At 40.6% G+C, this 23,143-nt stretch overlaps 2 protein-coding genes across 3 annotated transcripts in view; both read left to right on the plus strand.

Annotated features, from left to right (window-relative positions):
- The window catches only part of ube3c (ubiquitin protein ligase E3C), a 32,959-nt gene extending 26,058 nt beyond the window's left edge, over nucleotides 1-6,901 (plus strand). For both annotated transcript variants that reach the window (XM_086102129.1, XM_086102128.1), the window contains exons 22-24: nucleotides 52-118; nucleotides 1,297-1,427; nucleotides 5,088-6,901. In XM_086102129.1, coding sequence (XP_085958255.1) covers nucleotides 52-118; nucleotides 1,297-1,427; nucleotides 5,088-5,258 — 369 coding nt within the window. In that variant the 3' untranslated portion in view covers nucleotides 5,259-6,901. The remainder of the gene's footprint in view (nucleotides 1-51; nucleotides 119-1,296; nucleotides 1,428-5,087) is intronic.
- Nucleotides 6,902-8,483: 1,582 nt separating this feature from the next.
- On the plus strand, nucleotides 8,484-23,131 carry dnajb6b (DnaJ heat shock protein family (Hsp40) member B6b). Its single transcript, XM_086102277.1, has 10 exons — nucleotides 8,484-8,810; nucleotides 11,941-12,031; nucleotides 14,292-14,401; nucleotides 14,491-14,559; nucleotides 14,872-14,976; nucleotides 17,293-17,403; nucleotides 17,490-17,646; nucleotides 18,721-18,791; nucleotides 22,240-22,395; nucleotides 22,664-23,131. The coding sequence occupies exons 2-10, from the start codon at nucleotides 11,967-11,969 to the stop codon at nucleotides 22,774-22,776; spliced, it is 957 nt and encodes a 318-aa protein (XP_085958403.1). The 5' UTR covers nucleotides 8,484-8,810; nucleotides 11,941-11,966; the 3' UTR covers nucleotides 22,777-23,131.
- The last annotated feature ends 12 nt before the right edge of the window (nucleotides 23,132-23,143 follow it).

The following is a 23,143-nucleotide window of genomic DNA, read 5'->3' on the forward strand; positions in this document are numbered from 1 at the left end:
CCATGCAACTTGGCCAAATGAAACTCTTTTTGTTTTGTTTTGTTTAAACAGGTGCTGATATCCGGTGCCCACGTGCCAATTTGTCTTGATGACCTGAAAAAGTTCACCAATTACTCAGGTAAGATGGAAGAAATAATGTCACCTGGTCAATTTGTGTCGTCGAGCAATTCCAGTGTTCCCTCGCTACTTTACTGTTCAGATGTTGCGGATTCTCTTTTGCGTGGATTTTGATTTGTGAGCATAATTTCATGTATTGCAATTTTACCCTTGCTATTTTGGTCCATTTTCTTCCAAGTTGGACCAGTGTAAAAAAAAATTATGATAAAAATTTATGTATTTTTTTAAGTATGGGACATTTCACTGCATCTAGGCAAAACTCCACTATCGACAAAAAAAAAAAAAAAAAGATTAAAAACATTTTTTTCCAATAATGAAATTGTTGCTCGTTGATTTTAAAAAAATATATCTAGCTTTGTTTTGTGGTTCAAGAAGACAAGGGTAAGTTGCACAATATCCATGCAAACTTCTGCTGTGGCTAAAAATCCGTTTTATTTAAAAGAAAGAAAAAAGTGTGTGTGTTCATTCTAAAATTGTTTTAAAAAAGCATTAACATATTTTCAAAAATGATCAATTTGTCGTAAAATGTCATCTCATCAGTATTGGACATGACACTCCATCTGGAACAGAAAAACATGGAATGTATATATTTGTAACATAATATGAAAATATTTATGAAAAAAATGGCACTTGATTTATTGATACTTTAACGGACATTGTGAAGTTGATTATTTTTTAAATATGTAGAAATTATTTTTTAATGGAAAATGTTTTTTAAAAAATACATAGACACGTGTAAAATATTTTTAGATTGATTTCAATACATCATAATTTAAAATACTATTTTCGTAATATAATTTTCAACCTAGTCCAGGGTTGTTAAACTTGATTTAATTGCGGGCAATGTTGTAGATGACGTTCCCCTCATAACTGTGACGCAGTACACCGTACAAGTGTAGAACTATTTAATTGTCTTGTTGCGTTATTTCATCATCTTTTTATCAACAAATTTGTTGAAGTTATTTATATTGCGCTTTCACAACAGCTGCAGCTGGAACAAAGCGCTTTACAGAACGGTTAACGCGACAAAACTAATATAACGGAGCGCATTTGCATAAAACATGGCCAATCATAACAATCGTCACAACTATTCCTGCGTACGCCTCGTTATTTGAAGCCCTTATAGATGAAAGAGGAGAGAATCAAAAGCACGGCGCTCCAATTTTTGCATCTCCGCAGGGGGCTACACGGCCACCCACCCTGTCATTCAGATCTTCTGGGAGGTGGTGGAAGGCTTCACGGACGAGGAGAAGCGCAAGCTGCTCAAGTTCGTCACCAGCTGCTCCAGACCCCCTCTGCTCGGCTTTAAGGTTTGGACCCCTTTCTCATTCTCGATGAAAAAGTCTTGAGTTTTTACAGGGGTAAGCAGAAAAAAAAAAAAAAAAAAGGGGCTTACAGGATGTAAAATGTACACAAAGACCACCACGCCAAACCCGGGCGCCCTCTGAAGTGGAAACGTGGCTTTGATGTGTTTGTAAAGCAAATAAGGAGATGACTTCTTGAAAGCGGACACGGATACGACGGGTCTGATAAGCGATTAAAGTCTTATCAGGCCCCAGGTCACGACCTTGCTCAGCTCTGTCTGGACAAATATTCTTGTCTTTTTTTTTTTTTAAAGTCATGATCAAGCTGAACTTTCAAACGTGAATTCTCAAACAGAAGTTGATGTCTGTTGTTTGCGCAATACGTGTCCTCGACATTTATTAGACTGCCACCAAGTGTAGGGTTAATGTTACTGCTGCCCTAATTCAACAGAATTTGTTATATCCAAAGTCATTGTTTGGTATTTTTGTAGTGGGTCAGCAAGCAGCTTTATTACCAACTTTCATTTTTAATGCTTGAATTAGATTTTTATGGTCGTCTGTGAGATTTCATGTCGACTTTTGATGAAGTACGTTGTCTTGATTGCCAAATTCTATTTATTTATTTTGATCTGAAAGAGAAATGCTAGTTTACAGAGTTTAAAAGGCTGAATTCAGTTTTAAAATGTCCTATTCCTGTTCTAAGATGAAATGGCACGAGACCACGATAAATACGCCCTTCCCGTTAGCGGGGTCTCTGAACTAATTAAACTCGTACCGTGGTACCTCTGCTTAACGTACGTCTCTTCATACGAAATTTTCAAGTTACAAAACGTCTCAACAGGAAAATATTGCCTTTTGTTGTAAAAGAAATTTCAAGATGCGAAAGGTAAAAATACAGTGTGGCCTGCTACTCGCAGCTCCGAGTTTCATGAACGCAACATACTTAAAGCTGTTCCGCCATTGGCTACTCCCGAGCATCATTCTGGCATCCCATTGGCTAGGTGGGACCTCTACCGTATGTGTCTTTGTATGTAGATCGAATGTCTTTATGCAGCGTCCTCGTCATTCGCCCCTCGTGCCACGAGGCGTTCCGATAGTTTTACAGAAATGTGAATCGCCCAGAAAAAGTGTTAATCAGTCGGGCGATCGCTCACTATGCTAATATTTGCCTTGGACATTTTCGAAGGATTGTTAAAAGCCGACAAAAGCAAACGTTCTTGACAAAACGCCAGGCAAAAACCACTACTGAGAGAGAACATGGACTAAAGAGGGCAAAAAACACGACGAGGACGCTGTTAAAAGTTAAATGACCATCATTCTTATTCTTTTTTCTTTATATTACGCATAACTCTCGTTTATTGTGCACTAATCTAATTGTAACATGTATTTGTTACATATTTTGATGCATTTTTATGCTTCATGAAACATTTATGTCCGAATTTTGAGGCGGCTTGGAACGGATTAGGGCATTTACATGGGAAAAACGTCTCTACTTATAAAATTTTCTCATAAGACATTTCCCTAATTTCGTAAGTAGAGGTACCACTGCACATACAGTAATCCCTCGTTTATCGCGGTTAATGGGGACCAAAACCACCCGTGATAAACGAAAATCCCCGAAGTAGCGACCAATTAACATATACAGGTAAAAAAAAAAATTTTTTTTTTTTTTAAAAGTCTGCAAACAGTCCGTGAGAAGCTGCAAAACAACAGCGAGTCACATAGAGCAACATATATACAGTACTGTACTCCGTGTACGTATATGGGGGGGAAGTTTTTTGTTTTTTTTAATGAATATGCAAAAAATCCACGTTGCACCGAATCCGCGTTAAACGAACCGCAAAATAGCGAGGGATCACTGTCCTATACATAATTTGTATTTTGTCTGAAGAAACAAAAAAACATTTTGATGATTTTTGGACAAAAGGCTGGATGATTAAAAATGCGTACTATTTTGATGCTTTAACCGGAGCTCACTGAAATTGAAAGAAGCCACATTTAAGTACTTGATTAACCCCGGATGGTCCATGAAACTAAATCAGTGGTCGCGGTCTCATAAAACGTGTGAAGCACTTTACGCGAAGGCATTTCTAATTGGGGCCTTGAGCTCGAACGCTTTGGGAAGTATCAACCGACGTCCATTGGGATTGTATCATTTTTATTGGTCTCATTAGCTTTCTCAAACTTTACGGTTGTCCTGCGGGAGCACGCAAAGGACCCAAACTCTTTTTAAAAAAAAATAAAAAAAATCCCCGCTGTTACCTTTCGGTCGCCTCCTCCTTTTTAATCCGTTTGACTTTGGCCAGCACGAGTGGGCGATCCTCCCTCTTACGGGTGTTAATTTGCGGTCGGCGGGGGCAACCCCGTGACCCGGCCCCCCCGGCCGGAACCAGCTCCGCCTTAATTAGCTGTCGTGAAAGGAGCCCGGGATTCATTAGCGGAGATATAGGTGCTGTCAGGCAGAGCCATTTAAAAAAGATGATGGAAACTGCACCTTTTTTTTTTTCTTCCTCCTGACCCTCTCCTTGGGAACGATCGCCGCCGTAACGACGCGTTCTCAATAAGCAACGATAGTTTAATACGGTAATTGACGGCAAAATGGGGTCGTCGCGGTTGAGCCCCCGAAGAGCCATTTAATCGGGATGATAGGGTATTTGCTGACTTGAAAGAGCGGGGAGGAAATCGCGGCCGCTCGTGATGGAAAGGCTCAATGTCACAGTCGGCAGATGAGGAAGGAAAAAAAAAAAAGAAAAAATGAAATGAGCATTCCCCCGCTAGGTTAAAGTGCGTTCTCCTTCCTAAATGCATGTATACCTTGTACAGTGATCAATGTAGCGGGGGCGCAGAACTGAACAGTTTTGAAAAATAATTACATTCCCATTTTTTTTCTCATGCAATTTTTTTTTTTAAGTCTTCGTTCAATGTATTTCTTTTTAAAACAAATCCAAACAATAAAGTTCCAAGTTCCAAATAATGTGCGTTTTTGAAAAAAAAAAAAAACGACGGTAAATCTTTTTTTCCAGCAACGATCGCAGTTTGACCATCGCCGCCATTGTTGTTTTGATCTCGCGTTCAGTAATCTCGCGTGATTTAACGAGATTTCCGTTCTCGCGAGACGAGATCGGCAGACGATTGCCAAGTTGTGTAATGTTAAAACAAGTGTTGCGAAGGTTTATTGCGGAGATATCACAGAGGAAGCGGCTAAAGTCGGATCGTTTTTTGCCATGATAAGGTGACTTTGAGAAAGCCTTGCATCATTGGAAGCAGAATAAAGAGAATTTATTAATTCAAAGACTGAACCATGGCATGAAATAAGAACCTATTCCTCAGCAAATCTTGTATGCCTGAATTATTTAAATTTTTGCATTTGTTTATAGGAAATAAACCTCTTATCAATGTATATCGTTGTTGTGTTATTATCAAATTGAGCAATTGAAGAAGTAGACCAACTCTAAATGCATAATGGGACTCGTACTTTTCTGATCAGCAAGTCCCTGGGAATCGCAGGGCTCAAACTGTAAAATTATCACTGTATCAGATTTATTACACATACCGGTAAATGTTTTGGCCTTGCAGGTCAGGTTTATGCTCGCATGAAAATAAATAAATCATGACTTGGCTTTCGGTCTCTGAGGCATTCACTGTGACAAATCTTTTTAATCCAAGGAGCTGTACCCGGCATTCTGCGTCCACAACGGCGGCACCGACCTGGACCGGCTTCCCACGGCCAGCACCTGCATGAACCTGCTCAAGCTGCCAGAGTTCTACAGTCAGCACCAGATGAGGAACAAGCTGCTCTACGCCATCGAGTCGTCGTCCGGCTTCGAGCTAAGCTGAGGCTACGGCGTGCACTGAATTTGCTGAGGTTTTTTTTTGGGGGGGGGGGGGGGGGATGTGTGTGTATGCGTGTGCGCGTGCTGAATGCGTGTTGAGCGCCAATGGACGACCGGCCTCGCTTTAATAGGGCATAGTCGCTATTTAAGAAAAAGTTGTTGTTTTTTTTTTCTTTCAGTTAAATTCAAATTAGCTCATCAGGAAACAAAAACAACGAATGGTCATTTTTCCGCTGCACAACGCCTACTTTCTGTTGATGCTTTTGCGCAAGTATGACAAGTACTCGCCTGATCGCTAATTGACACTAATGCAATCGTAAAGTCGGAATTCCATTTCAGATTTTTTTAGGGAAAAACAGGGTAGAAAACTCGGCCATAGATATAAAACAAAGAAATGTCAAGACAGTCAAGAACCCCCCTTACGGAATTGTTATATCTATCCACCAAATGGCATCCCCCCCCCCCCCCCCCCCCCCTTATGCTGCAAGATTTCAGTCTTTAGTTTCTTCTATTTACGTTATAACTCCTTCAGCCTGGAATATACATAAAAAAAATAAATTACATTTTGGTGTGGAAGTGTTGAAATCCTCCCAACATGAACACAAAAGACTTTGACTTCTACACGGATTAGCCTTTTGTCGGATATCTTAATGCTAACGCGAAACCTATTGGGGAAACTCATTCATAACTCTTTAAGCAACCGATATTTGAACACAAAGGGCGCAGATGGGAATTGGACATTCACTATCATAATAGCTGCACTCATATTCTTTATCCTCTGCGAGGATCATAGAAGAGCTGTAGTTTAGACTGTACACACATTCATGTACAGTATCTCCATGTGTCTTTTTTTTTTTAAATACTTTTTCTAGGTGGCCCAGGCTGGCAGCCGCATAATCATTCAATTGATGCAAAGTTTGACACAAAAAGAATTGTTCCATTCTTTTTATGTCATGACTTTCAGAGCAATTTTTTTTCTCAGTACATAAACGTTTTTTTTTTAAATTGTAATTTTTAATTGAATGTATTGATGGCATTTCCTTTTATTTCAGTGCGGAATGATGATTTGTAATTCAAGTGATTTCAGTTACAAGTTTGGTCACGAAATGATTTAAATTCATATCTAAAGGCGTGCATTGCACATTACACAACCAACTAAGACAAAATAGTGTGGCAATGTGGGTTTTTTTAAGGCAGATGAGCCCTAAACCAAGGCTAATAATGCTGAGCAGTGCAAAAGCAACATTAGCGCTTTGTAGTGTATATCTTTTTTTTTTTCCACCAAAGATGAAGTGGCATCACATAGACTATATTATAAAAAAAAAGGGCAATACAAGAATAGAGGGACTGTGAAGTGTGCGCCACGACAGCATTTGTGATTTCTTAAAATATTCCTAGCGTGTCATAGCCACAGCAGCGAACAAGGTTTTTGTTAAGGCGGATTTATTCAGCGGGATGACGTATTTGTGAATATGTACATGTTCTCTTGTATGATTCATTGTTTCTTCAGTATTTGTACAGGTTTCCTTGCTCTGCGTGTGTGTGTGTGAGAGAAAGAGAGCGAGAGATTGTGTCATGTGGTTAGAATTGTTCCGCGTAGCGAAAACAGAGTGTATGGAAATGAATAAATCCACTTTTCTTTTTTTCTCAGCTTTCTCTTCTTGTATTTCAAGTAAGGGTGCTGACATAAAGCAAGGAAGGGGGTGGGGGGGGGCAGATTTGTCCTGGCTCTTTATGGCCTCTGACATATAATTAAAGAAACATCCAGTTAAGAAACACTGAGCAGAACTATTCTGGCCTTGAGATGCATTACCGGACCAGGCACAAATTAAAGCTTGTGTGCGTTTGTCATAAATCCACTCACAGCCATCCATCGCTTTTTTGGACCCACGCCATCTCCTCCTCTCTTCTCTGCAACATCTCATATCTCAGGAGCCCCCAAAGCTTCACCATGTGCGACTCAAAGTAGTAATTGGGTCTTAAAAAAGCCGACTTGTCATTGAAATGAGGGATTCATCTCAATTACCCTGAGATTTATTCCGGACTATTACCCGGTGATGGATTATAACTGACAAAGTTAATGTGGGATGCTGTGAATCATCGACGGCATCTAATACACTTTAGCCCGCCGGTGAAAGCATTTTAAGGGCAAATTAAAGCTTTTAGTCTTTGTCTTCAAGCAAAACTTCACAAAGCTGCTGTTTTTTTTTTCTTAATCAACTGCTACAAGTGTTTTATCCTTTCCAGCAGGACACCCTCATCAAAGTAGCATAAAAGGGTGAAAATTGTGATATTACATATTTTTAACTTCAGGTATTTTGACGAAAGCATGTCAGACATATTACGACGCCAGGAAACCGTTTCCACCTCTCCCTAAAACTAAATTACAGCACAAATCACAAATCCTGAGAATCCTAACCGAGGAGGTTCTTTTCTTGGGGTTTGCTACCCTCTAGTGGCCACAGGCTATAACTGCACCGATAAGAACAGAAAAATGCATGTCTATGGCATTAATTTTGTAATACATTGAAGTGTTATAGCAATACTTGATAATTTCTTGTGAGGGGTAGCCACGTTTCTAATAAGTCGTGAATGATTTTTATTCCGCTTGTAGTGATTGGGGTCTAATCAGTTCCAGCCGCCAATGAGGTCCTCTGTAATTCAAGGCTGTTTGTCATTTTCAAAGCTCTCGCCTGCCAAGACGAGCTCCTGTCAACCAAAACGGCAGGGACGACCTTCGTTTCACATCGGAAATCAACGTGAGTGTCACTTCAAAGACTCTTTACATATTTTCTTAAGGAAAAGAATACCATTGACTTTATTCTTTAAAAAAAATAGAACCCCCTTCCCAGCCATGTGACTTAACGTAGAATTTGACAGATTTGTATCGCGTAGGTAAAGCTAACTTTTTCTTATTGTTTGCAATCCACGCATTTTGGTTTCTGCATTGTTCAAATAGTGTTCAAATGCTCAAGTACTCACTTTGCACAAAATGTATGGACCCAGATGGTCTCTTTTCCTCGGTGCACAAGTGGCGCAGGTAACCTACCGATGCTTGTACAGAGACCGATTGTCGTCACTTTATGAATGTTTTTCATGATAATTTTTAAACTTCATTCGACGTTGGGACGTTAAAGGGGGTCACATTGCGTCCTCGTCTCGTGCGTCATCACAGATGCGCAAAAAGATCAGTCGACACTGAAAGGCGTGCTACCTTTATTTACCCCTCGTAGGAAACGTAAGTGTCAGATGTCCTACTTAGAGGTGACATCGGGAGTAAAAGAAATTCCAGTAAAAAGACAGACTTGTTATACAGAGAATTTTGACAGCTTATAACTATTGACTGCCTACGGTAAAGCAAAATAACTTTAGCTGTGGGTTTTAGGCGAATCTCTGACGGTTCGTGAACGCAACGACAGCACCACATTTCCAGTAGGTCAGCTGCGTACCACCAGCAGCCTCGCGTTGTCATCGGCTGCTGCTAGTCCTCCAAACGGAAATTCGAAGCGGTTACCAGAGCTCCGTGAGGTCGAATCAGTTTCCATCATCCAACCAAGTGAGTGGACGTGTTACGAGAACCGTTGTTTGTGTACTTATGGCGCCTATTTACGGCAGTGTCTCAATCTACGTTAATTTATTATTTTTTTAATTTTCAACTCATGCGACGGATAAAACCAACCGGAGCTAGCTTGAAACACTGCAAGTAAATAAATAAAAAGAGAAGAACGAGCACGGTTTGAATTAGTCATAACAGTTTATTCGTTTGCTGTATTCATACAAAGAAAATATAAAAATGTTTTACTATTCAAACCGGGGCTACTTCAATGTGTCGACCTGCAAGCAAGACTTTACAACGTCATTAATTTACGTAACGTTTCTCGCTACTTCGTGGCGGAGAAGTTATCCTCTAATAATAAGACTCTGGTGAATTCATTCACGATTAAAATGTTGTTTCGACTCCTATCAGACGTTTCTCGAAGTTAATTTTAAGCTGATAGTTCCCCTCCCACTTTATATGACAACTACAGATGTGACATGTTGAGCTGTCTTTCTGACGTCATTTTCCAGAAAATTCTGCTCGAAAACAAAAATTTCAGATTAAAATAGTAAATTTTATAGGAATAATTTAAAACGTGGTCATACGGAAAAACAACTTAAGAAAAAAAGGTTTAGTTTTAAATTCTATAATTTTTATAAAGCTCAAAATGAATTAATAGTAAAAGTAAAAATGTAATTTCTGTCAGCTAAACTCCCATGTGTTTTGAGGGAAAATATACTACAGCTTTTTTTTTTTTAAAGTTGTAACTTTGCAACAACAAAGTTGTCAAATAAAAGTTGCATTTTTACTATATATTATTGTATTTTTTTAAAAGTCATTGTAATGCTGTATATTTTTGAGATTTCGTACTTAGTTTTTGGCCTTGTGGCTCCAACATCTTGTTTGTTAAATTTTTGCTGATTTTGAGCGCTCTACCCCGTTTTGGGGTTTTCTGTTGCTGCGATTGCATCCTGAAGGATGAGTCTTATCAGAAAAATGCTTGTCATCCAGCACAGGCTTACACAACTAACGTGAATCATGTTTTGATGGGGGAAAAAAAATACAATTTTGTGTGTGTAATGACAACACATTTTATTCATGGTCATTTCTCTTTAAACTTAAATCACCAGCTGTACAGATGCCACATCTGTTGTGCTTTTGGTGGTAAGAAATAAAAAGGCTTTTGCTCACTAATATTACATTTGTTGTCGCAGCGTTGTGAGTTATTAGAGTGAAGGCTAGATAAGACAGCTGCTAACAACCAAGCTTAGTTCATCACCAGCAGCCATTTTGCCTACAGACCTTTCCTTCAACCATCTACCTTGATGGTCACGTGACTTTCAGAATGAGGCCGCTCTGCTTTTATTCTACACTCACGCGAAGCGCGAGCTTGCCTTGTTTGTGTCAATAATGTCGCGACCAAAAGTGGAGCACAAGATTGTTCTGTGATGTGCCATTCATTTTCTTTCGTGCTTATCCTCATTCGGGTTGTCGGTGAGCAGGAACATATCCCAGCTGACTGTGTAAAACGTGGTACACTGGTCACCACCCTATCACGGAGCACATAAAACATATGACAAACTACAAATAATATAATGTACTGTATTTTCCGCACCTACAAGCATTCACTTTTCTCAAAAGTTGCACCGTATATATACATATATATATATATATATATGGATCACTATTCTGATTTCTTGGATGTAGTATTTGAAATGTTCTGTGAAGCGCTTTGTTACAGCTGCAGCGGTTATGAAAGCACAATATAAAAGCTGTATTTTATTGTATTCCTTCAGTGTAGCGCCATCAGGTGGATGCATAATGCAACCGCAGCCACTATTGTAGCTTCTATTCTATGCGCCTTATAATGCGGTGCACCCTATATATGGAAACAGTTTTAAAATAGCCCATTCAATGAAGGAGCGCCTTATACTCCGGAGCGCCTTATCGTGCTGAAAATACAGTATATTATAACATGAATATATAATAACATACAGTATGTTAACTCATTCACTCCCAAAGACGTTTTAAAACGTCTTTTCAGACTTGGTCTAGAATTGGCTGGTACTGAATGAGTTAATGAATTCAGCAAATGGTTTTGTTAGATTAGGCTAAAGGTTACTCAACAAAAACTTGATCTTTTGGCAAACACTGCAGCAAATGCAGCAATTCCAATTCGAATCCGGGTCACGGCACTAATTGAAATGTTCGCTCACAATATTGTATGACCAATAACTACCGGAAGACTGTATATATCCCAAGTTGAACAAATGAAGACCAGAATGACAGATACCGCCGTGGAGCCTTCTCCGCCATATTTAATTCAAGTCTTCCATTTTAGCCAATCAGAAACCTGGGGAAAATCTATTTTTTTGAGTGGGGGGGGGGGGGGCAAGATGCAATGCTAATGAATAAACAGTTAGCATATGAGCAACATAAAATGGCCCACCTTACACTGCCACTGCCCAAATCCCCCAGCGCCCTCCCCCCGGCCCCCAAAATCCCCCCACGTGCTCGTAACACAAACACAATCTAACCGCAAAGGCCACTGATATAAATAGTGAGCAAAACAGGGCACGACAAGCGTTGCAGTGTAAACAGTCGAACCTTGTGTATCCTTTCACTATGACAACTGTGTGTGTGCGTGTGTGTGTGTGTGTGTGTGTTTGTGTCCGCGCGTGCGCTCACTGTCATTTAGCTGGATATCGCGGAAGATGTCAGATTGAAGCGCTATTTCTGTAAGGTCAACATCGCAGAGACTTGTGTATCCCTTGACACGTTTGCTCAACAGATGTCGTTTCTACGGTCTGTCGGGAAACGCGCCGTTCTTGCCCGATGCAATGTTGGGAACCAAAAAAAAAAAAAAGCAGACATTTGGATGTACAGCTTCGTGTGTGTGTGTGCGTGCGTGCATGTGAGTGTGAGAGAGAGAGAGCTGTTGCGACTTGTCATAAGTTCAACACGCTTCATTCTTGGTGCTGCTCCACGGACATGATTTATTGTTTCATAACCTCGGGGCCCACGGTTGAGCTTGAGCTTTTTTGCACTGTTTGCGCTGCTACTTTGGAGTCGTTCAGCGTGAGCGAATGCCAGTCACCGCTTCTCTTTTGAAAACTCGACTCCCAACCCCGCTTGTCTCTCCACACAGGAGCCTCTCATTGTCCCGATTGAGCCATGGTGGAGTACTACCAGATACTTGGAGTACACAAAAATGCAACGCAAGCCGACATCAAAAAAGCGTAAGTGTGCTCTACGATGACAGCTGTCTAGAGAGGACATGCTTTCATTACTTGACCACAATAGAGGAAATTGCCTTTTTTCCCCTGCTAATTCTGCGTCGAATTCAGATATGAAATTGCCCGTTCAGTGTCAAATGCAGATCTGAAAAATGCCTGTCCCTCTTGACAGGGGGTTGTCGATTGACAAGTCGCATTCCAACACCAAGGCGTGTGACCAGAATTTCAACGAACGAGGCGTAGTCCAGTGTTTCCCAACCTTTATTGAACAAATACAATCTATTCTTTCCATCCACAAAGCTAATCACAACTTCTCAGTGAGCCGCAGTAACAATAGTGCATTTTTCACAGAACACGCCGCAAACATGCCTGAGTTATATTGTCGTTTGACATGTTTTATACATTGTCTTCTGCGAAGACGCTCTCCTCTCAGTGCAAGTATGAAACAGCCTTGGCATTGGCATTGTTTACCACTGACTCATATTGACACTTGGGAGGTGAGCCTCTGCATTATTTCTAGTTCCGGTAGTTCTTAGGTGTAGAACTGTGTCAAACAATGACAATGAAGATGGAAAAAAAAAATCTATCGACGCATCCGCCAAAATGTTTCATTGCCTATCTTAACTCATTCAATGCCAGCCATTTTCACTGGAGCAACCCCCTCAATCCCAGCGTTTTACTGGATTTTGACTGATCTTGCAAGGCCCACAGAATGTTTGGTTTTAATGTTATATAAACATGGAGCCTACCAAAATAAAGTTTGGACTCTCTTCTTTCAGCAGCAATGTTTCTATCTTTTTCCATTCTTCAGCAATCGGCATTACAAAATGGCTAAGTTTCATGAAAATGGCGATTCATGGACAAAAAAAAAAGGAGAAAACGAGCTTTTTGTAAAAGCATACATTTCAAGCACGTGAGGCACCACTGCCACCTACTGGTCGCGTTTTTACATGATTTACAATGCAAACGGCTTATTTTCATTCACAGATTGCATCAGACCCTCCTCCTCTCTATGACGCAAAAAAAAAAAAGACTTAGACGTACAAGTACGTCCTTGGTAGGGGGGCCTAATTTTAAAAAGACGTACAAGTGTGAGGCTATTTAAAAGATTTGAAAACGAGTAATAGGATCTTAAAAAGGACTCGAAAATGTATAGGGAGCCAGTGAAGAGTACTCTTGACTGGTACTCATAAGAGTATAGCCTCACACTTGTACGTCTTTTTAAAATTAGGCCCCCCTTGACTGTCAAGAGGCGAGCAGCAGCATTCTGGACCAACTGGAGACGCTTCATGGAGGAGCTGGGCTAAACTTAGCTCCTCCCCCACACGCTAAAAAAAGATGTCGGGCTCTCCTCTGCAAAACTTTCTTGACCCCACGTAGCACGCTCCAATTAGCCTGGGCTTCGGTCCCATCTTGTCTGATTATTACGATGCCTCTTGAGCAGCAACTGGCATACAGAACAACTGTGAATTTTCCGGCAAACACCCGACACACAGAATAACTTTACAATAATTCGACGTAAGGGAGTCCAGTTGACTCACGATCCTTTCATGTGGTCCGCGGCGGCTTCACAAACCGCTAACCCGGCACGGGTCGTGATGCAACGCAAAACAGGCGTCCATGTTGACTGACCTTGTTGCTCATGTTCGGGAGGATGTAGGCTGTCTGTGTTTTTTTTTTTTATTGTTGTTTTTTGTTCTGCGGCCAAATAAATTCATTTGAACCAAAGGAGTTCCCATCTGTTGAAAAAAGTCCAAAATATTATGGTATCTGTTTTTAAAATTATTAGCTCAGTCACTTCACTTTTAATTCAAAATCCACAGTTGAAGCCAGTTTTACTACGTAACATGAACTTTTATTTTGAAGTGGCCGTTTTGGCTATTTGCAAAGAATCGTGAAAAAATAACGACTTGAGATTTTGTCCAATTGCTACCAAACGGAACCATGTTTCCTAGAAATTAAGTACTTGAGTTTTTGTCATTAGTGACGTTTAATGACCCAACATAAAACACAAAACTCTGAAGAACTAAGCTCCACGAAATCAAGGCAGTTTGCCGCATTGAATTTGGTTGGCATGTCTATCATGAGTAGACCTCCCCAAAAAATCTTCAAAACCCTTGTCCAAAAAAACTATAAGAGGTCTGCCAATTTGGTTTAAAGCTTTCTTTTTTTGAAGGTTCATTTTGGCCCTTTCCGGGGTCTATACATGGACTATTCCCATTCCTTCCCTCATCTTTAATCTGGATTTGTTGTTGTGTTCCAGGTACAGAAAACAGGCGCTAAAGTGGCACCCGGACAAGAACCCCGAAAACAAGGAGGAGGCTGAGAAGAGGTTCAAAGAGCTGGCCGAGGCTTACGAGGTGCTCTCAGATGGTGAGGGGAACGTTCAATCAAATAAAACAAAATATACAGCATTGATTATTTCCTCACACATTTATGTCCGTCTCATCATTCCCACGTAGCAAACAAGCGGAATATTTATGACAAATACGGCAAACAAGGGCTGTCTGCAGGAGGCGGCGGGGGCGGAGGTAAGGAGACCAACACTGCGTCATTGTGCACACGCTTGAGTCAAATGAACGACATCTTGTGTTGAGGGACTATGGCCATCCCCAATTCGAACTACATTGTGTTTGTATTTCCATCAAAATTGCCAATGATGTCAGAAAATGACTTTTTACAACGACAACATTTGTGGTAATGCCTCAAAAAGAGTGATTTGTTCGAGCCAGTCCACATAGAAATCAGAATAGCCAGAAATTGAGCCAGGAAAAAAAAAACTGCCCAAAAGTGCATTTCATAATTGATCAGTGCCCCTTTTTTTTTTTTTTTTTGTCACCCAGGAGGCCACAACAATCACTTTGGCGGCTACGGCTTCACATTCCGAAATCCTGAGGATGTCTTCCGGGAATTCTTTGGCGGCAGAGATCCCTTTGCAGATTTTTTCGGTAAGAGTGCACCAAATCACACGTTTTGAGGGGTTTTTTTTGGGGGGGGGGGTATTTTTTATTTTTTTATTTTTTTTGCTTCATTTTGGGCTGGGCAACTAGTTGTGCTGAAACATTTTGAAAAAGAATTATCTAATTGAGATTTTTTTTTTTCTCCGAATTGGTCATTGCGATTTAGTTTGACTATTTTCCCTTTTTTTTTTTTTTTTTTTTTTTTTTAAGACAAACAATCCATAAATTAATCTGAATACTTCTATAAGTTTTGGTCTTATAGGTGGGTCTCACACTGAAATAAAGGCAGATAAACCATGATTTAATAATCAGCTCAAGCAAATTGGGGGGGGGGGTGATGATGACCATCAGACGATAATCATACTGAGGCTCTGCAAAAAAATAGATTTTATCCAGTAAGTTGACCTTTCGGGTTTGGCACTCTTCCTAACTGAACTCCACCATTTGGTTCAAAGCTCAGGACCTGCAAGACGACATGCGTAGCTGGTAACGGACTACCATTTTGTTTGCCCTCGGTGCTGTTGTAAATCCCTTCAAGAGGCAAAAATCATCCCCGGCCACTGTAGTGCAGATGATGACGTCCAAAAAGCCGCGTATTAAAAGTTTACACCGCCGGCAGCAGGAAGAGGAGGCCGGTGAGCAAGGCCCGCCCGTGTGGAAGGCATGCCTGCCCCTGCTGGACGGCGAGCCCAGCTCTAAATATGGAGCTGGGCCACAGGCGCGGGGATGAACTGGAGCGTTGACATCATCTGGCTGGAATGTTGTCGAAAATAGCCACCATATTAAAGTGCATTGCAATAACGGGCGACACGTGGAAAAAAAAAACACATGTCACGTTTCATGTTAACATGTTAAGAAGGAATTTTAAGATTTTATTTTTAAACCGTTGCATACTACTTCATGTACTCCATAAATCAGCATTGAGGTCCTCAATCAGGCCCGCAGCATCATTTAAAAGTGATAAAATGCATAAAAGACACGGAATTAATATTTTTAATAAGATGCGATTCATGGATTATCCGCTAGTGGCACACCGTTTTCTCTTTAGTTTGTAAAGTTTAGGCAGGGATTACATTTAGATTTGATATGCACATGTGTAAATGGTTTCAAAATTCCTTTCTTTATAAATCTCGTTTAATCTTAAAATGCATGACTATATTTTTCAATACCAATTACTTGTCAGGATCAGTTGCATTGCATATATGTGAAATGATAAAAGTACATTGCACATTTGTCTAAGGAAATCTAAGGTGTTTCATGACATGTTTTGGAACATTTTCCTCATGTTCTTGTGCTTCACTATACCAAAAACAAAAGACATGATATTTTGGTTATTTATAGCAGAACACGGTATCATTTTAATAGTCCTGCCCACTTGACATCTACCGAGGTTGTATGCGGCCCAAAATGTGAAATGAGTTTGACACCCCTGCTGTAGCTGATCTGCTGCACATAATTTGCAATGCTGCGACAGTTTGCCCTCATTTCCCCTTTGGCACCCTCCAAAGGCAACACAACAGTTTATGCAGCTGTAAGTTGTGTATCTTCATTTTTTGGGGGCATATCTTTTTATTTTCGGCTTTTCTGTAAAAGGTCGTGTTTAAAGAAATGACATTCCCAGTTTAATATATACACACAGATGCAAATGAATAGCAGCAAGTCTAGTTGATTAGTTAAATGCCTTGGATACAGATTTGAATGTCAAAATGCACAAGAATGGATCATTTGCATATAGAAAATGTGAACGGCAGAAAAAATAGTGAGCCCTATTGTGGGTCGCAGATGTGAACACGAAGCAGCAAGAATGGTTCGCAATATTGTGACATATTTCAATATATGCAGCTCAGAATGAACTATACATCCATCCATCCATTTTCCGAACCGCTTGATCCTCACAAGGGTCGCGGGGGGTGCTGGAGCCTATCCCAGCCGTCTTCGGGCAGTAGGCAGGGGGACACCCTGAATCAGTTGCCAGCCAATCGCAGGGCACACAGAGACCAACAACCATCCGCGCTCACACTCACACCGAGGGACAATTTAGAGCGTCCAATCAGCCTGCCATGCATGTTTTTTGGAATGTGGGAGGAAACCGGAGTACCCGGAGAAAACCCACGCAGGCCCGGGGAGAACATGCAAACTCCACACAGGGAGGCCGGAGCTGGAATCGAACCCGGTACCTCTGCACTGTGAAGCCGACGTGCTAACCACTGGACTACCGGGCCGCCCTGAACTATACATACTCATCCAAAAAGCAAAAAATGTTTAATGTGATTTTTTTTTTTTTTTTTTTTTTTTTTTTTAAAGCCAATGACCCATTCAACGACTTTATCGGGCACACTCGCCACAGAGGGTCTACCCGAACCCGAACAGGAGGCAGCGGACTCTTCGATTTCGGGGGGTTCTCGTTCGACTCAGGTGCGTACATATGCCAACCCGGAGAATCTCTTTCGAGCTTTTCGACCCCCCAACGTCCCCACCGTCCGTCCGTCTCCCTCGTTCAGGTTTTAACGCATTTGGCGACATGGGCGGCAGCGGGTTCACCTCCTTCACCTCGTCGTTCGGCGGCGGCGGAGGAGGCGGCGGTGGAGGAATGGGAAACTTCAAATCGGTGTCTACTTCTACAAAGTTCATCAATGGCAGAAAAATCACCACCAAGCGGTACGTATTTCAGTCATTTTATTTTATTCATAAAAGGCTAGATTTGAAATGGAGATTCAGGTCTCCAATTCCGACTGAATGCTGAATATCCAAAATCAAGTATATGATACAGTGAAACTCCTCTACAACGAAACCTACATGGGCGAAAATACCCCCTAGTGTGAAAAAATCGGAATGCATTAAACCATTCCCACTTTTCTGCTCCCCCTACAACGAAAAATCCCCCTGTTGCGTTATATGAAATATTTTTCTCTGCTCTTGCCTCGCAATGAGAGTCACTACAACGAAAACAAGCCTTCTGCAAGTCTAATCCAACCTCAGCCTACAGCGACTCCTACTGCTTAGCTCGGAAACGGCAACGGCAAACACCACACTGGTTTACACATGTGCAGTAGTACATGAAGTATTTATCGTTAGTAAATTTTGCAATTTCTTTCCCTTCTTTTCTTTCTACGCTGGCTATATGAAGTGTCAAATAAGTGTATGCTCATACTTATGCACTATTGGAATAAAAATAAAGAGTACACAGTACACATACATTTGTGTGTGTGTGTGTGTGTGTTTGCATCTGATATAAATTTGCTATAGTGAAAAGTCACCTGTGTGAATTTTTTTTGCTGCAAACATGATTTCATTGTAGAGGAGTTTCACTGTAACACACATCTAATGGAGCATATTTCAACCATATTTTATTGCCTATGCTTTAAAACGGTGATTAGATTTATTACAGGTGTTTTTTTTCTGTGTAATTTGGAGAGATCGCAGAGTTTCGGACCAAGAAAAAAAAGAAATATACAATTAATTGGTGCTATTTGGTAGCCCGTCTGTTATCATGAAGCTATCAGGCTTTCTCAAGGCAAAAGTTTCCAATAAATATACGTGGCCTCTTGTGCATTAAAGAGCACAAAAATACATGAATCAATAAATTTGCGACTTGCAAACATAAGATTCCCCATTTTGATCATTTGTCCTCTTTCGGCTGCATAAGGAGCAGATCCCAATTTATGCCACTATGGAGCGAAGAAATTGGAATGGGAGTCGGCTGTGTTAGTGAACCTGTGTGCTTGTGGACAGGACGGTGGAGAACGGACAGGAGCGCGTGGAGGTGGAGGAGGATGGCCAGCTCAAATCGCTAACGGTTAACGGTGAGGAGCAGCTCCTGAGACTGAATAACAAGTAACAATTGTGTTTTGGCCCAAAGCATCGCACTCGAAAGCGCCACCCGTGTCTGCTGCAGCTGCCTCTCGGCGGGGGGAGGAGCCTCTCTTTAGTTGTGTATTTATTACCATGCAGACTTGCTCGGTTCACCGCACGCACGCACGCACACACACACATACAAAGCATCTTTTTTTTTTTTAATATTCTGTGATGTATCGGTATCTTTCTATCCTGTTTAGATTACTCTTTTTTGGGCATGTCTAGAGCTTTAACACGTTAATTCAGGGTCGGGTAACCTGTGGTGGAAATTTCAGCTCTGAAAACATGTGAAACTTTCAATATACCCCCCACAAATGGTTCCTCAGCCCTGTCTTAAGTCATCTAACTCCACCTCGCTAACCTGTTAGCCGACGTCATGTGTGATGAATGAATGTGAATAACATGTTGCATTTATTTTTCTTCATGAAAAAGCACATCGCATGATTGGACTCTGGCCAGCTGTTCACGCTCTCGCCATGTGTGTTTTGTACTCTGAACTCCCATTGATTAATACCGGGAGGTGAATGTTCAATAAAACTTGACTTGGTAGTTGTGTAGAAGGTTGTCGCAAGTCGCACTGTGTGTTTTCTTCTCACACTTTGGGTTTTGTTTAACCCGTTGCCTGAAACGCCGTCACCGAGGATCATACTTTTTTGGTTCGAATGCTCATCATCATGCGTGTTTAACCTAATAACTCATTTGTTCATCTCAGTGCAGGTGAATCACCTTCACCGCTTGGCCACAGAGCTCTTGACTGCCTGCGCTTTCTATCATACACAACAGCCACTTTGCTACATGACATCGAAACTGCCTTTACAAAGGTAATAATGCTCCATTCAACACAAAAAAAAAAAATTGTCCCAAGAGGAAATACTGTAAAGCGGATAAATAATCTTGCGAGCATCATTGAAACCATTACCAACATTACAGTTTGTATTGTATCTGTCAATTATTTTCTCAATTAGTTGAGTTAGATTCAAATTTTTGCTCCCTCTATCCACCTATTGAAAACAGGACAGGACATTGAAATAATGTCAAATTAACAGGGCAGAAAATGCACAAACTGGAATTGATTATAATTTGCTTACTTGTTTGGGCCATAAAATGTCAGAATATGGACAAAAAAAATCATTACGGTTTTCTTAAGTAAAAGCATATTTTGTTTTTACATTTTTTTAGATGCAAAAAAAAAAAAAAAAAAAAAGATTTCCAATACCACAATTCCAAAGACTTTGACTACTTTAATCCATGATCAAAACTTCTGTCAATGAATTTGATAGTGGATTCGTTTTTGACTAATTGGATAATCAAGTAACGGTTGACGAATTGATTAATCCTGTACCGCAATTCTATATGTCAAGTATCGTTGGTGAAATTAACTAAAGTAAAACTACTTGTCCTTCACATTTCAACATAAACTGGGATATGAGTCAATACAGCACCCCCCCCCCTAAAAAAAAAAACAGGGTCAAACGAACACACCTACAGGCAATGGTTTAAGTAACATTTTTCAACTAAGTCTAAAAACTCAAAACGAATAAAATACTCCTTCGTTTTAAGATTCTTTGATACGGATCTAGAAACTGCCAAATAAGACGGGAATACTCGCACCTTGAAGAGAAATGTGTTTTACAGAGCAGCCGCTGACACTTTGTGGCGGTGTATCAGCATTACCGGGTTTCTTAACCTACTGTACTGTAAAATAAGCATAGTGCTACGTTAGTATATGCTTGGTAAAATGTAGCCAAATTTTGGTATTGTTACCTTTGTAAAAGGCACTTAAAATCAATTTGAAAGGTGATACAAAGCTCGTCTCCAGTACAACTTGTCTCCAAAGGGCCCGTGGAAAATTGCCTCTCCCGCGTGGACCTTTTCCCGGAGGGTTGTAAACGGCGCACGTTTTTGGAAAACGCCCTCAGCAAAATCAGAATGCAAAGTCCTGTTTTGCATCGTGTGTGGGAGAACTCACTGCATGCGTGTGTTTGCAAGGTCACGCACAGTCAGACAGGGTGGCGTCATGACGTAACGAGCCTCGCTGTATATGCAGAGTGATGAAGATGAGGAAGGGTAGGTCACCCTTGCTCAGGTGTGTCACATTCCTTCATACTGGTTATATTCTTACATAGGTGCAAGGAGCATTTAATTTTCTGTCAAATGTCAGACGCGCATGCGCAGTGCTGTTGCTAAGCGACACCACAGCCACGCACCACATAGCCACGGCCACATTGACAGAGCTAGTCAAATGATAGTCCGGTCATCATTTTATAACAAACTTTGTGGACGACACTTGTTCTTTTGCTTTACACAACTTGCAATGTTTACATGATACACATACTTTCATTAATTTTTTTTTTGCCCCATTATTTTCCACATTTTAATGAAGTGGTTCACGGTACTGTGGCGCACCCTTTCGACTCAAACTTCCTATTACATTATTAACTATTATGAAAGAGTAGATGAGTTTAATTTTATTTCAACTCACGGAAACTGGTTTTATTTCAGTTTATGAAAAGCAACACATGGAAAAGAACACCGGAAAGAGGAAGTCACGCGTGTTTCGACTTTTAAAGATGTAACACATGTGGCCACTTGGTGTCACTGTTTGCATGCCTATAAAAACGCAGATGTGACGTAACAGGTAGTTCTTGGCCATTTTATATCCAAAACGGTGATTTCCTAAAATCTAACGGTTCGTTCGGACCAAATATTCTTATTCTGACATAACATGTAAACAATATAGTATTTTTAAAATATTGCCTATATTTTTAGCTCCTAATTTGTGATTTATTCCAGGCACTCCATGTTGACAAGTACTTAGTAAAGCTAGCTCCTTTGAAGACAATAGCCACCAATGAGAAGATAAGATAAGAAAACCTTTATTAGTCTCACAATGGAGAAATTCCCAATAGTTCAATATAAATGGCAATTACCTCCAGGGAACAATAAGCAAATTCCATTTTATTTACATGACTAACCACAAATTCCACAAATTGCCTCAGGCATACGTGTCTGCAAGACGGGTGGAGTTGGTGGCTTATGATCATGGTTTTAAGGGCTTTGCTGTCATCTTGTGGCATCTGCACACTCCCAATTTTAACTATTCGTCGCAGTGGTCGGTAGCCATTCCCCGCAAATACTGTAGCAGGGCTTGACTCTTCATCGTCAGCATGGATAGATTAAACTGAGAGCTATACTTTCAGAACAATTAAGCGAATTCAGTGAAATTCCCATGGCACACCTGATGATCTTTCACGCTACAATGGTTCGTGTGTCAGTGTTTAGTGTTGTTGACGTAAAGATCCATCCATAAAGTATCCCTCCACCAGTCATCATTTCGTCATTAAGAGATGACCGAAGGAATGAAAAAAAAATTTTTTTTGTTTCGTTCTTAAACAGATGTCCCAGCAGATGATGACGAGCATCGCCGGCGCAGACACAATCTCATTCCCGTCGCGGGTTCGCACAACCAGCGGTACCTGAGGAGCTCGGCCCAGAATCCCGCTGTGGACGACGACGAGGACGAGGAAGAAGGAGAGTACGGCCTCAGCAGAGGTGATTTTTTTTAAAACAATGACTTAATTATTCAACATATTTTCAAAATTATTACAGTATTTACACATGAGAACATTAGGACTCCTATTTTGTTATTATAATGACGTTTTGTAATTATAATAATTACAGTAATGACATCGATTAATCGTTGTAATCATGTGAATTAGGTTCAGTGCCCCTGCACAAAGAAAATATTATACACAGTAATATTAATTCAAATATTAAAAATTCATACGACGGCTCTTTTTTTTTTTTTTTTTGCTTGCAGGTCACACGGACTCCAAGAGGAAGAAACTTTGGCTAAGGGAGTCGAGACGAAGAAGAGCGCCGCCGCCTCGATTCTTCTTGCCCACATTCGGCGGATTTGGTCCTTTTTTCTAAACCAAATGTTGTCGTCACCGATCGTCAGTGTTTGAAAATGTTACCTTTAACATAACGTTAACTTGAGATAATTTGTGTATTGGACTTTCCCACATTTTGCAACATGTCGTAAAACCCACAAACAAAAAGTGATTTTGTTTGGAAAGACGAACCTTCCTTCCTTGTATTTTGACCCTTTATGTTTCTCATAAACATACGAATGCATTCAAAAAATGTCCATTCTTTTTCATGAATTCTTATGAAGCAATGAATGCGCAACACAGCAATCGTCACTGAAAATAGTTTTACACAGTTTACACTTTATGACGTTTAAATAGGTGTCAAATGGTGGGCACATTCGGACAGCCATGGAAGCGCTTTATGTTTT

The sequence above is a fragment of the Hippocampus guttulatus genome, chromosome 21 (genome assembly GCF_054856545.1).
Source record: "Hippocampus guttulatus isolate MCC_2025c chromosome 21, RoL_Hgut_1.0, whole genome shotgun sequence".
In the NCBI taxonomy this organism is placed as follows: domain Eukaryota; kingdom Metazoa; phylum Chordata; class Actinopteri; order Syngnathiformes; family Syngnathidae; genus Hippocampus; species Hippocampus guttulatus.

Excerpts from the sequence above, each read along its gene's own strand:
- dnajb6b (XM_086102277.1), top strand. The coding sequence starts at position 11,967 with ATGGTGGAGTACTACCAGATACTTGGAGTACACAAAAATGCAACGCAA. Across the intron at positions 17,647-18,720 it reads AGAAAAATCACCACCAAGCG|GACGGTGGAGAACGGACAGG; the intron begins GTACGTATTTCA and ends GCTTGTGGACAG. Across the intron at positions 18,792-22,239 it reads CAAATCGCTAACGGTTAACG|ATGTCCCAGCAGATGATGAC; the intron begins GTGAGGAGCAGC and ends GTTCTTAAACAG.